Source organism: Canis aureus, chromosome 4 (genome assembly GCF_053574225.1).
Source record: "Canis aureus isolate CA01 chromosome 4, VMU_Caureus_v.1.0, whole genome shotgun sequence".
Classification (NCBI taxonomy): domain Eukaryota; kingdom Metazoa; phylum Chordata; class Mammalia; order Carnivora; family Canidae; genus Canis; species Canis aureus.
The window spans coordinates 45,377,168-45,391,981 of record NC_135614.1 but is presented as its reverse complement, the minus strand read 5'-3'; the positions used below and the strand labels follow the sequence as shown (position 1 = coordinate 45,391,981).

General features: G+C 43.6%; 1 protein-coding gene across 9 annotated transcripts in view; it reads left to right on the top strand.

Annotated features, from left to right (window-relative positions):
• Positions 1-14,814, top strand: part of TENM2 (teneurin transmembrane protein 2) — a 1,508,878-nt gene that overhangs the window by 1,411,842 nt on the left and 82,222 nt on the right. For all 9 annotated transcript variants that reach the window (XM_077895600.1, XM_077895599.1, XM_077895598.1 and 6 more), the window contains 2 exons: positions 8,123-8,333; positions 12,514-12,633. In XM_077895600.1, the coding sequence (XP_077751726.1) occupies positions 8,123-8,333; positions 12,514-12,633 (331 nt within the window). The remainder of the gene's footprint in view (positions 1-8,122; positions 8,334-12,513; positions 12,634-14,814) is intronic.

Here is a 14,814-nt window from a genome sequence, read left to right as displayed (position 1 = left end):
CCCATACGTGTTGGGTTGACCAGATGCCCCAGTGGCTTCAGGGTGAGTCAGAATCCCGATAAGAAGTGGTCTTACTAGACTGTGTCCTGGGTTTTCCTAAGCAGCCTTCACTGTCTTTCCCACATCCATCCTGAACAGTAGGAAACCCAGAAAAACAGCTCAGTGGGGCCTCCACTCTGCCAGGTCTCTGGTCAGACATGATTGATCTTCCATTGCTGAGTCATAAGAAAAGCCAAAGGTGTTTGGAGCAAGTGTCTCTGGCCTTGGAAATCACTGTCAAAAAAGAGTTGGCACGAAGCGAGAGCAAAGCTTCCAACAGGCCTTCCAGAAGGAGCACAAATACGATTTTACTTCTTGCAATATTTAAGAATGGCGGTTGCTCTGGTTAGGAGGGAGGGGATGCCTGCATAACGATGGTCCATCAGGCAGCTAGGGTATTGATGGCAGGTGAAACCTTCCAAATGAGCACCCTGTCAGCCAATCTATTGCTTTAAAAGGTTGGCAATGCGGGAGACCTAACAGAGGCAATGAAGAACTAATCTCATATTGCCAGGTTAAATCAAGTCAGCCTTGCCTGCTCCTTTCACTTTTTAGTTACATCAAGCCAGAATACTTACAATTATCCCTCCCTTCCAACTTGTCAGCAGACATTGGGTAAAATGCAAATGGAACAAGGCCTTCCCTGGTGGAGAGCAGACAATATTATGAAGAATAGCCTCCATTGGTTGAGCTCTTGCTGTGTATTCAGTGCAATACCTTCACCATCTCATTTCATATGCACTGTCCCATAGCATCTTCATGCTCTTTGGTGAAGTAGGTGCTATTAAGTCCATTCTATGGCTGGGAAAACTGAGTCACAGGAGGTCAGTCACTTGCCAAGTATACAAAGCTAATGAATGAGAGAACAGATTTTAGCCATTCTGACTCTAAAGCCTGTATTCTTTTGCTATTTGTCTAACTGGACCAAGAATCCAGGGCTACTCTGGATAAGTGAATCCTTGAGCTTTGGAGTGCTCCCCTTCTCCTTGAAATTTTCTAAGTGCTCCTCCAGTGGCAGGGACTAGCCAGGGTCAGCAATGCTACCTGGCAGGAACACACCAGCCCAGACTAGGACCTGCCTGAGCTCTGGCCCCTATTTCTCCATTGTAGGACCCTCTACCATCCCTCACCCCATCCCCATGCATGTAAGTTTGACCAGATTTTCAGAGACATTTGGGGACTTGCTTTTGTGAGGTATCTTAGGGCCTAGTGCCCGACCTTAATTCCAGTGGACATATTGGCAAGTAAATTGCTCCTGCTGGCTGGAGGAGTATTTTGCAAGATCATGTGAGACCAGCATGAGAATGGTGCTGGTGTCAATTCAGGTAGCTCAGATTGCTCATACAGACAGGGCGTGCCAAAAAAGATATTTGCTAGGGACTCCACACGTTTTAGACATGGTCCTGAAAGAGCTCACCTTAAAATAATTCCCATCACTCAAAGAATCCTAGGGTTACCATATTTCTCCTTATTCAAGAATCTGTTGATGTGCCTGGCCTTCAGGTGCCCTTGGCCTTTGCCAGCCAGCCTCCACCACTCCTTAATTTCCAACACAAAGAGCAAAGAGCACAGTCTTCTTCCTTCTTGCTCCAGCTTGTTTTCTTCTCCCATTTCTCCACTCTTTATTAATTTTCTACTTCCCCATCATTAACTGATCACAAGAGTGACCCTAGGGTTTGTGGGGTCTACCACCTGGATTCCCTCTGTTTTACTTGGGGAAATGAGAACTGGGCAAGTGCCTCACTCTGTATGCTAAACAAACTTTTATGATGCCAAGAAAAGAAGTAAAAAGATCCAGAAGCATGTATTATGTTACTAGATGCTCACAGCTGTTCTTATACCTAGAGTGGATTATCTTAGCCCTCTCATTGCTCCTGTGAGATAGCATCATCATGCCCACTTTGTAAATAAGGAGGACAGAACACAGAGAGGTTGGTATCTTACCTAAAGTCCATCTGTTAGCAAGTACATAAATTGCACAATCTTAAATACATACCTGGAGGTGTGTATAGATAGGTGAATAAGATGAAGATCTAGAACATTCCCAGCACCCAGAAAGTTCCCCTGTATTCTTTCCCAGCCAGTATCTCCCCATTAATGCAACTACAATTTCTAACTTTCTGTCATAATTTATTAACTTTGCCTGTTCTTGAACATCCCATAAATGGAACCATGTGTACTCTTCCTAGTTTTAACCATCCTCTTGGCCAGATGAATAGGGAAGGTATATTTGGTGGTTGGTGATGCCTCTCATCAAACCATGATTGGAAAGAATGGAGCTCATTTTTAAAATCTGAGATGCTGACCAGTTCTCAGTCAGGTCCTGCTTGCGGACACTAGCAGAGCCATCCATGGCACCTGAAGTGAATTATTGGAGTCGATTTGTGCCACCCTGTCACAAAATGAAACTAAGAAAAGTAAATTTAGATGTTTCTCTGAAGCCTTTAATACCCAAGAAAGCCGGAGAGTTCATGCAGGTTATAAAGGGAATCGCTTGCATACCAAGCTACAGGGAATAAAAGGCACCAAAATTGAACAAAATGCTTCCATCCAGATTCTCCATAAGCTGCTCAGTTTACAAAGATCAAAGAGGACAATAAATGAGATGAATGAAATAAATACCCTCTCATTCCTAGAGACCTCTCTTCCCTGTAAGAGTGATGTGCAGACTTAGCCTTTCCCAAGCAGAAAAGATGTACATGTTCCAGGCAACTCTGAAATATCCAGTGTCTGCTGTGGCTCTCTGCAGCCTTTCCATTGACCCATGGCCTCCTCCCCACTGAGCATAGCTTCACTGGTATGTGTTCAGTTAAGGTTTTGAGGTTATATCTTTTGCCTATTTAGGAGCTCCTTTAAAAATCCAACAGAGTGAACTGACAGGGCTGGAAACAGCTGGCACAAACTTGTAGCCAGCCCAGAAGGCAAGTGCCACTTTGTGCCGATGGTAAACAGCTGAATGGGGGGTTTGAATCTCACAGGTAAATAGTGTGGTCCTCAGTAGCCTGCATTGCAGGGAATGAATTCCCAGGCATCTTGTCTCTCATGCTGATTCACTTTTAGAAGCTTGTTTCAACCAGCCTGATTCTTTCCCAGCTGTAGATGTAGACAGGCCTGCAGAAGTAATTAAATCTCACGACCACCCATACTTCCCCAGTCGATGGGTGTCCACTGCCCTGTCTGTAGACTGTCTGTAGACTCCCTTTGGGAAAGGAATGTCTCCTCCTTCTGGTAATGAAGAAGACAGAGGGTAATGATCTCACTGATTGCCTTTTCCTACTTTTTATCCAGAGCCGCTGCTTAGCCACTTGGATAACTTACTTAGCTTCTCTGAGCCTCAGTTTCCAACTCTATAAGGTGGGTGATGGCGTGATAATGGGCATAACACATAGTTAACTGAGTGTTCACTGGCACGATTCCAAGTGCTATACATGTAATAACTGCTTCAATCCTCCAAACAGCACTTTCTAATGTCATCGTCATCATCATCTTCATTTTGTACATGAGGAAACTGAGATGCAGAGCAGTTAATTGCCCAGGGTCAGCAGGTGGGTAGCACCTGATCTGAGATTCAAACCCAGACACCCTGATCCAGTGTGTGCAGCTTAAGGGTTATATTCTGCTTTGTGGGGTTGCTGTGAGGATTTAAATCAAGAATATGTATAAATCTTGTTCAACCTATAGCATTTATTATTACTGTCAATTAACTTATCACTATGTGGAAACATTATGTTCTTGTCAAGATTCAACCTACCCATAGCACATACCAGTGAATGACTCAAATAGGGGATTTCATTGATGATATCCATATCTGGTTCTTATAAACTGAAAAAGTTGAAAACTTTCCAGATTTCCTGGTTATAGTAACACCTATGGTTCATTGAACACATACTATGCCAGACACATCAATTCATTTATTCATCATCACATAACCCTATGATATATGCACTATTATAATTCAGTTTTTAAAAGCAAAGAAACTGAAGTTCAGCAAGGTTGGTTATCTTTCTAAGCTTACACAGCCAGGGACTAGAAGAGATGAGCCTCAAACCCACATCTATCTGATTCCAGAGGCCAGGCTCTTGCCTCTGACACAGTAGACTTTCTGGCTAAAATTTTATCTTAGGAATTCTAATTCAAAAGATTCAATTTAGGGACACCTGGGTGGCTCAGCGGTTTAGCGCCTGCCTTTGGCCCAGGTCGTGATCCTTGAGTCCCACATCAGGCTCCCTGCATGGAGCCTGCTTCTCCCTCTGCCTATATCTCTGCCTCTCTCTGTATGTCTCTCATGAAAAAATAAATAAAATCTTAAAAAAAAAAAAGATTCAATTTAGCATCACCCTGATTTCTGCTTCATGTTGCTAGACCTGTTACAAAAGATTCTCTCTGATTTTTTTTATCAAAAGTAATAAAAAGAATGCCTCACATGATTCCCAGAAAGTTTCTCACATCCATATTTCTCTGAAATGGCCATTACAACTAGCATATGACAGATGCATGTGGCATGTAGCCAGAGCTGTGGTTTAGCCTGTGTTCTAACAGAAAGCACCTAGATAATTCTCCGTGGTCCCATCTCACTGAGTGAAGTAAATGATGACACGTGAAACACATGCACAACACAGTTGTGGGGCAGGGGCCGGAAGGCCTGGGTCACTTTCCCCAAACGCTGAGTCAGAACCGGGCCCTTTTCATGGGCTCTGCACACCCCTGTCACCACCCTCACTGGGAGAAAGCCCACCAGACAAACAAGTAGGTGGATAAATAAAGAAAGAAATCGTCCAGTGTCACGGGAGGGCTGTGCTGCTCTCGCGCCCCTGTTGAATAGAGACGCCGGCAGCCTCTCAGGTCCTGAACTGGCAATTCAGAACAGTTTGATTGCCTGCTTGATTGTTTGCGAGATAACTGCAAGATTGTCAGTGACAGGGTAATTTACTGAAGATTGCCATGTCAGACTCCATGCGAGGGGCTTGCTGGCATAAAGATGCGGCTCTCATGACTGACAGGCCACTGGGAGATTGGAGTGCCAATTTAAAGTTCACGGTGTCGTCGGTAAGTGTTCAGCAGCAGCAGCCCATAATCACGCAACATGATGAGGTCATTACAGACATAACGTATGCTCACACTTAATAACCGATAGAACCCCAAATGCACCGTCTTGGAGCAGGTAAATGTAAATATGTAGGAAGAAATCATTTCTATCCTTTTCCCCCCTTTTTTAGCACTTGCCATCTGCTATTGCTGATGTGTTTATAGGACATCTCCTGCCAGACAGGCCCTTAAATAAAAAGCCCTAGAATCGACAAAACAGTGGGAAAAATTTGAGGCCCACACTTTTGAAGAAGTCGCAAGTCCAGAATGAGTGGCAGACTAGCAGGGGTGGGGGGGGGGGGATGTGTTGAGTGCTTAATAGGAAAACTGTCCTAAGTTACTATTTGAGCCCAATGAGGTTCTCAAGCTGGTTATATGGAAGGGGTGGTAAATCGGATGGGGGAGTAGGGGATGCTCCCAGCATCCCAGAGGGAAAGGCCACCAGAGACAGATGGAACTTCTAATGAGAAGAGGCCAGCGGCCTTAAGGAAAACTATGGTGCTAATAGCGATGTGTTTCTTCTCACCTGAGGAGTTTCTGCATCTGCTGGATGAAGCACCGCCAACAGATCTCAGTGGGATAATTTTAAATCCAACGCAGGCATTCCACGGTAGATTCCTTCTGTCTGGTGAAGGCAGTCCACAGAAGGTGACGTTAAAGGCGGAATGCTATGCGGGGTTTTTTTTCTCCTTTTCTTTTTCTTATTCTGCCAGGGGCCCTGGGATCCACTGTACAATCTGAACATAGATCTGAGACCATGCCCTAGCATCATCCTGCTGCTGAGGTACAATTCTCTGGCCCTGCTTCTTGGGTCTGAGATTTGTGAGCCTCTGGGGAGTACCTGATTCAGTCAGCACGTCAGGCAGAGGTGTTCAGAGCTTTGACTCGGAAAGTCTCTAAATTTAAAGTGTGTGTGGCTGCTCACCCTCCTGTGTCTGTATTTCTAGGAAATTCCGTAAATCTAAATGTGTTACGAGGCACAGTAGCAACATTTGCCCATGTGGAAAATGAGAGGCTAGTTTTAGTAATTTAAAGCCAAGCAAAACACACAACCTCCTAATTTGTTTGTTTGCTAAAAAGAAAGTAATGCATTAAAATAATTGTACATTAATTGCTAAATTACAGTGGAACTTCGGTGAAATTACATATTTCAATTTCATTAGCAGAACCAAACGAAAAGAGTAATGCCAAAAAATTACATTGTAGTAAATTTAAAGCACGCAGGCAGGCCCCTGATTCAGTGTTCCAGTACAAGTGTTTGTCAAGTCACAGCCCAGGGTTTGAGTACATGTTTCTATGATGTTAATTATGGCCCCAAAGTACCTTGCTATCAAATCTGGGAGGTGCAAGCAAGTTATTCTCCAAGCTTTTCTCTCTACTACTGTGTGTTCAGTCAATTCCCAACAGAGTGAATAAGGGTTGGCCAACTAATCCATTCTAGTAGGGAATTCCAAGAAGCAAAGACTGGCCGAAACATTCACATGCTCACCCCTAACCCACATGTGAAGAAGGGGAAACAGTCATTTATACATTCAACAAACCTTTGTTGAATACCCAGTTCTGTGATTGGCACTAAGATGTGAGTATAGAAATGAATAAGACACTGTTATTCTCTTCATAGAGCTCACTCTCCAGACAAGAAGGCAAACACACAGAGATAATTAATTCTAGCACAAGGAAGTTGGCATTAACAAGGGTTTCTAAAATTTATTGTGCATTAAAATCACCTGAGAAGCATGTGTAACAGGCAGATGCCAGGACCTGCTTCTGGAGGCTCTCCCTTGGGAAGTTCTGGGGCGGACCCTCGATTCTCCCCATGGGATTTTGATGCAGAACCATTCTCTAAGAAACTCTGATTCGGGGATACACAGAGCAGGGATACCCTAACCTAGCAAAAGGCATCACCAGGAAGGCTTCCTAGAAGAGGCAGCCATAGCTAGTCTGGGTCTTAGAGGATGAATCAAATCTATTTCCCCCCCACTGTACTGTCAGCTCCTTAAGAACAAATACCATCATTCTTCGTTCTTTGTTCCATGTTTCATTTCCAGAATATGGATGGCACTCAAATATTTGTTGAATGTTATATGAATGATAGGAATCAGCCCAGGAAAGGGACGTGGAGAGGCAAGGATCTAGGCGAGTAAATCAGGACGTTGAAAGTGCTACAGGTGTGTGGCAAGGTACCACCAGGAGCAGCTGGGTGAACTGATAGCTTAATTTCTGGGTACTCTAGCCAAAACCATTTCTCCACATTTCCTGAAAAATGTAGATTTCACCCCACCCACTTGTCAAACTGATCAGCAATACCCTCCCTGCCTGAGAGGGAGTGGGGCTGGAACATTTTTCTCCATTAAATCAAGACTTAGGGAATACCACGCATTTTGATTATTTGTGCACCCATTAGCACAGGCCCCCAAGAACTGGCTATGGATAATTTTTTGTGCTGTGCTGTTCAAAAACAAAAAAGGTTGTTTTTGTTTCCAACCACTCAAATAATACTTGCTCACAACAAAAAAAGCAGAAATCCCGGACACCTGGGTGGCTCAGTGGTTGAGCGTCTGCCTTAGGCTCAGGGCATGATTTCAGGGTCCTGGGATCAAGTCCCACATCTGGCTCCCCACAGGAAGCCTGCTTCTCCCTCTGCTTATGTCTCTGCCTCTCTCTCTGTGTGTGTGTGTGTGTGTGTGTGTCTCAATAAATAAATAAAATCTAAAAAAAAAAAGAAAAGAAAAGAAAAAGAAATCCTAGAAAAGTCTAATAAAGAAAGAGGAAAGACATACACTAATCTACTACCTGGGGATAATCTTTCATCTACATTTTCAATTATTCCCTCTCATTTTATTGTCTATGCATACGTACTGGAATTAAATTAGGCCTGTTGTGTGAGACCTGCCATTTCAAGGCCTTGGAAAGAGCTGACGATATTCCTGACAAAGGAATCTCTCAGCAGCTTTGTGCCATGAAATGCACTGACCCTGGCTTGCCTCTGCCCTTCCAGATGGCCTGGTGGATTGTCTGGACCCTGACTGCTGCCTGCAGTCGGCCTGTCAGAACAGCCTGCTCTGCCGAGGGTCCCGGGACCCCCTGGACATCATTCAGCAGGGCCAGACAGACTCGCCTGCAGTGAAGTCCTTCTACGACCGCATCAAGCTCCTGGCAGGCAAAGACAGCACCCACATCATCCCTGGAGACAACCCCTTCAATAGCAGGTGGGCACCCTTCTGTCCATACAGGCTGCCAGCGTGGCCGGTTTCCTTCCTGGCAGAGCAGGAGGGAGTGCTCCTGGTTTTTCTGTGGGCCCAATTGGCCTCGAAACTACGCCATGAGGGCAGCTCCTCTCTCTGGTTCACAGAGGGCCCCTTTCCTCTCTGTGGGATTTGGCCACCTTCAACCCAGAATCTGCTGGAGACATCTTTTGATTGTCTGATTCTTAGATCACTTTTATAATCTATTATTTGGTATTGTTATTATTTTATATCTCTTTATAAAATACCACCGATAGTGCCTTTTGTCTGATCATCACTGAAATATTTCATTCAATAGAGTATTTTTGAAAACAGCTATTAACTTAATAACATTAATTAGAATTTATTGAGCACCTACGTACGATGAGCCAGAAACTTTATGTAGACCATCTCTAGCCCTTACAGCAACGCCATTAATTGGACCTGTTGTGGGCCTACTTTGGCCAATATGTCAGGCTGAGGCATTTTACCAAAATGACAGCGTTTCTCTTGAGTTTAGATTTGCTCTCAGTTGCTAATTTGAAGCAATTCTGGGGCAAATTCTGGGTTTATTTTATACTCAGCTTGGCCCTTCCCTTCCTCCCAGAATAAATTAGAACCGTACCCGTGGAGAGAAGGGCAGGAGGAGTTGGCTTTGAGGCATCCCATCCCCTTCTCCCTTCTAGGCACTGTTTCTGATTCTGGGGTGAAAGGAAGGATAGAGGGGTGGGAGTCTTCTTATGTCTGCCTGCATATCACAGATCTCTCTCGGTGGGTCTGGGTTCAGATGTCGAGAGTGTCGCAGATGTGAGGGTGGCAGATGTGGTCTTCCTGGGGATGTGCCTCATCTCTGTGCTCCTTCTTGTGAGGAAATAAGAGCTGCTGGTTGGGTCCTCTTTCATAAAACCTCCAGGAGACTTGACCTTGAGTGGGGTGTCCCTGGCCTCCTGGTCCCTCTAACCACCCTCCTCATGCCATCCTTCTCTTACTTCTCTTTGTCCTCACTTAGTTCTGGGGTGGGGGGAGGGGAGGCCAGAAGCAAGTCAGGAAGCTTGCTGCTCATGCAGGCTTCCAGCCAGCAAAGGAAATATAAGACTTCACTTCTTAGGGAGACCCTAGCTTTATAAATGATTCTCTTGATGCCCCCCTACATTAGACTCTGAGGAGGAAACATCATCAGGCCATGACTCAGACACTGCTCCTCTTCCTTGGGAAAGTCTGGTGAAGGTGGGATGGGATGTGGGAGGTAATGGTATAGCTGATTAATTCCACAGCCCCTAGGTATTCTCTGGAAAGTTGTGCAGCTCCAATTCCTGGCAGCTCTTTGAATATGAAGGCTTTTAACATGGTCACTTCGGGCCACCAGCTTTAGCCTCTCTCCTATTCTCGTTTTACTAAAAATAAAACAGAAAAAAAAATAATCTCGGCCCTCTTCTATTTCAGCCCTGACACCCCCCTAGCCTGTGTCACATTAGGCAAGTAATTCAACCTCAGAAACTTCATTTTCTTGATTGATAAAATTAGAATAATGTTATAGAGTATACTCACACAGCTATATTATTACTTTAATATAAAAATCTTTGATCACAAAAGTATTTGCTTGTCAAATCCTAGTTCTGCAACAGAGATACTATAGGTATGTTTCCCTTTAATTATGAACATTATTCCTGTTGCCAGAGAGTCGTGAATGGCCCTTGCACCAGGCTGGAAGCAAGTATAGCTTGCATGCAATTTCCTCATACTATAAATGCATCTTTCAAAGGCCTGTGCTCTGTTCAGCTTCCTATTAACATTTCACTTTTTCTACCCCAATTCTAGTAATTTCCTGATATTCTCCTTTTGGTCCCTTTAAATTCAATCTTATCCTCTTCATCAAAGTTACCACTTCCAGAAGGAACCACGAGCTACAGCCAAGATGCAGAAGAGGAGGCAGGGACTCCAGAATATTGGGTGGACTATACCAGCCCCAGAGATCTGGACAAAAAAAAAAGCTTTAGAGAAAGCTTCTCTGGAGCTTTGAAAGTTGCAATAGATAGCACCACCTAAGTGAGCCCAGCTCCAGTGTGTTGGCATAGATACATAATTCAGAAATAAAAAATGTTACTCCAAGACATAGGTTGAAGTTCACCAAGCATGTGAATTTTAGTGCATTATCCTCTGACAGAAAAATGAAGGGGAAATCTAGGAGTAAAAAAGAAGTTAATTCAAGACTTCTAAGAAGGCATTTCCCCGAGATAATGGCATACAAAAATCACTAAAATGCCTTGACTCCACCACTATAATTTATAGAGCAGATCTCACTATCTAGATAATGTGATAATTGTTACACATCAATAATCATAAATAGAAATGAACTGATAGCATGTCTTAGCTGAGTCTTTTCTGTGAATTGTCTGCCTAGAAACGATATGAAGCCAGCAACAATGAAGAATTAGGAAAATAGATGGTAGGAAGCCTAGGCAACCAGGCCCCTTTTATTCCTGTGATGGTTTGCAAAGTCTTATGCTATAGGAATTATTTAAAAGAAATAACAATTACATAAAAAAGGAGGGGAAAAAAAACCCAGTGTGGGACATGCTCCCAATTTTGTTTTCTCATCACAAATGCTTTGTACCTTGTGGTCATCAACACACATCGATTTTAAAATAGTGTCTCAGAAGGCATGAAAGAAATCTTAGTCTGCGCTAAGATAAGGAAATGGAATTGAACAAAAGAATTATTTTCATAATTTAGTTTTCCACTTTCAAGAGACTCTAGGATTATAGTTGGAACCACCTAAAAATGGAATGCATTTGTTAGGCAGCCAGTAGCAGACAATTAGAGCTGTCAGCGGAACAGTCTAAACTCTCCCAAGATCATCAAAGGGTTGAAGTTGAACAGTTGGGGGTATTGCTAATAAAAAGAGAGGTGCCCGGAGAAAGCATCTCTCCAGTTTGTAGGTCACCTGAGACGGCAGAAGTATGTGCATTCCAGAGATCGAGCAGACTTGGACAAGATTCTGGCAAAGAACAGGTAGCTTGATTACCTAGTCCAGAAATTGGGAATATGTCCAAGAAGCTGGAAACCTGAGAACCTCTCTGGCTTTGCCAAATACCCAGTGGCTTGAAGGCTAACAATACAGCTGCTGACCTGCCTGGTAGGCTGGGGGCTAAGTGCACAAATGGAAGTTCTCATTAACCCATTTCTCTGTGAAATCAGAAAATTTAGGGAAGAAGAAGCATATGCCTGCTCCCTCTGTGGTTTTTGAGAGGACTGTTGCGGCTTCTCTCTTACTTTGTGAGATTTTGCAGAAGTTGCTCGTCAGACACTGGCATTCTCAAGAAACTTCTAGTTATTGTGATCTGGAGAGAGGAGAGCTCAGGTTGACAGTGGAAATAAGTGGAGTGGGATTTCAACCACCCCCATCCTTGCTCCATCAAGATGGCAGGAATTTGATATAAGAGAAATACAGTTACGTGGAATCCAGAATCTAAGATAGTTCTACCAGAAAAAAATATCTCCAATATTCTCTTTTCCTCATGTTGTCACAGATTGTGAGAAATTTTGCTCTTAGAGGGCAGCAAAAAACAATGTATGTATATGTCCCAACCTCATAGAAACAAAACAAAAGCAAACAAACAAACAAAAACAAAAACAAAAATACTTCTACGTGCTTCCCTCCATTCCCTCTGACATCCCAGCCTGGAGGAGAAGAGTAACATTGCCTTTCTCCAAAGCCAAAAAAGGAAATGAGTAGCCAGATGGGGAAGCTCTCACCCGAGTATAATACTCTCTATGCCAGACTAAGGCACAAGTATGAGTGATGAGGGGCAGCCTGGAGCTCAGGCCAAACAAAAGCCAAATGATGTCAAGAAATGGAGCAAGGCCAAGGGTAGAGGGAATGTGCACAGGAGACCCCATTGCCCAGCCAAGTGACTGGAGATGCTGCCCATGGATTTCACTCCAACATGTCACCAGTTCTGCTCCTCAAGGAAAGCAAGCATTAAGACCTCCCCATGGGGTGTGATCATGCAAAGCCAGAAATAAATGTCGAAAATCTTCTTACCTTAGTGACCAGAAGAGGATGGGTGGGGACAGTGGCAATATGGGAGGAGAACTTGACACACCCCCTGGTCTCCTTGTCTTCCTGTCTTTGTCTCAAGACTTGTGTTTCTTTTTCTCTTAGCTTGGTTTCTCTCATTCGAGGCCAAGTAGTAACTACAGATGGGACTCCTCTGGTTGGAGTGAACGTGTCTTTTGTCAAGTACCCAAAATACGGCTACACCATTACCCGCCAAGATGGCACGTAAGTACCGTGGCGAACTCTACCTACACAGGACCGAGGGTGCAGAGAGACAGATGGGGCTATTGGCCTGGAACCATGTGGCTTCCGCTTGTGGACTGCAGTACCCACCAGGCCAGAGCCCTAGTAAGGATCCCCCAAATATATTTTTTGCTTTATGGCATGGTATCCAAAATGAAAAACAAATAGAAGGGCCAGACTACCTAGGGCTGCTGACAACCATCATTTTCCTTCTTTCCAAGTCAGGTAAATGCTTTTCTGTGGGTGTGCATGTGTTGGGGTTGGAGCTGGGGGAGGGCAGATTCTAGAAAGAAAAAGGCAAAGTGGCTCTTGGAAACTCACTCCTATTTTAAATCAAAGGCAGTGCAGGGTGACAAGGATCCACATGACATAGTGTCCTGTGGTGAACCCCTTCTGCTTTCATCTGTGGCTTTAGGAGCTGTGTTGTTTTCGTGCCTGTTTTGAGGGGGTGGGATGTAATCAGAGAAGTCTAATTAAATACATTTAGCTGTCACCCTGCTGTGTGAAGGAGGAAACCTTTTCCTATTATCTTCTGATTGGAAACATGCACCCGTGCAGCCCCCACCAAGATGAAAGCTATGTTATTTCCTTAATCCACTGGGCATGGAGTTGAAATTTAAAGAAGAAGAAGAAATCTATGGGACGGTGAAATCACTCACCCACCCTAGGCTACAAAAAGCCCACGAACTATTACCTTCTATTCCAAATGAAAATGAAGACAGTGGCTGTAAATCTGATGCAACACTTTTTCTATAAAAAATCATGAATATAGCATGTGGCTAAGAGCTATGAGTCTTGCTTTTCTCTGGTGAAGATATTGGCCTTACTTTCTTACATCCTAAGGTAACCTTGCAGGTAGTTTCAAAATTTACCAGCCCACAATAACCCTATTCTCATATTCCCACCTCTGAAACCCAAAGAAGTCATCTGACGATTTCCACCAAAATCTCAATATTCACAAAGTTTCTGATATCTCACTCGTACATTTCTTTTTTAAAAATATTTATTTAATTATTTTAGAGGGAGAGAGAGAGAGAGTCAGGTGGGGGGAGGGGCAAAGGAAGAGGGGAGAAAGAATCCCAAGCAGACTCCCCACTGAGGGTGGAGCCCCGACCCTGAGATAGATCATGACCTGAGCGGAAACCAAGAGTCGGATGCTTAACCGACCCCCTCACTCATACATTTCTGCAGCCAAATCTAATTCTTTTAAAGCACTAGGACTATGAATGTGTAGTATCCAGAACTTGTTCATTCCTAGAAGCCAGTATTCTTGCCCTGCAAAGTCCTATGACAACACAGAGGACATTTCTCAGTCCTTGGCCTGTTGCCTGTCCCTACCTTATGCTGCCCCATCCCTCTCAGCTGCTTCCTGACTAATTACCACCCAAACCCACTTCCCATATCATCTATCCAACCTCCAGGATTGATGATTCTTCAGCCTGTTCAGGTTGCAAAGCCCTGGAAGTAACAGGATGTATTTGTGAATGCTCTGAGGAATCACACAATCTGTTGTATAGTAGTGTGTGCCACAGACATTGATGATTTGGTTCTATCATACCAATTTCATTTCAAGACATTTGACTCTCTTCTGTGTCCTATACAAAACCATTCCCAGCAGTATGCATGCCCAAAAATAAATATACAAACAAGTTAATGTAATAAACTGCTGCACTATGCATGCTCTGCTATTTGCCTTAGTATTCACAGGCTTCTCTTGCATTTTGTCTGTTAAAAAAAACACCAAAAGTAAACAAAAGTAAGCAAAAAATACCAAAAGTAAACAAACAGACAAAAACCACCAAAAGTATTTACCCAAATTGGGTGAAACCAGTGGGTCTGTATATTTTCACTGAGTTGTTACTCTGATCCAGGAACTCTGTTAATTGCTGGAAATTCTGAAATGAGCAAGAAAGCATGAAGAATTGAAATCTTGGTAGAGATCCTGGTGGAATAAAACTTAAAATTGGGAGACTTCTCTCCGTTAACTTCCTTCTTTTCTGTTAATTGGGAAAGAACTACCTTTGTTTTAGTTTACTAGTAATAGACCTTTGTCCAGCTCTTGAGGCACAAACAGGAATAAGATTTAAAAGCAATTATCAACAATATCAGAAACAGGGCAACATGGGTGAAGAGGTCAAAAGGTGTAAGCTCCCAGTTATAAAA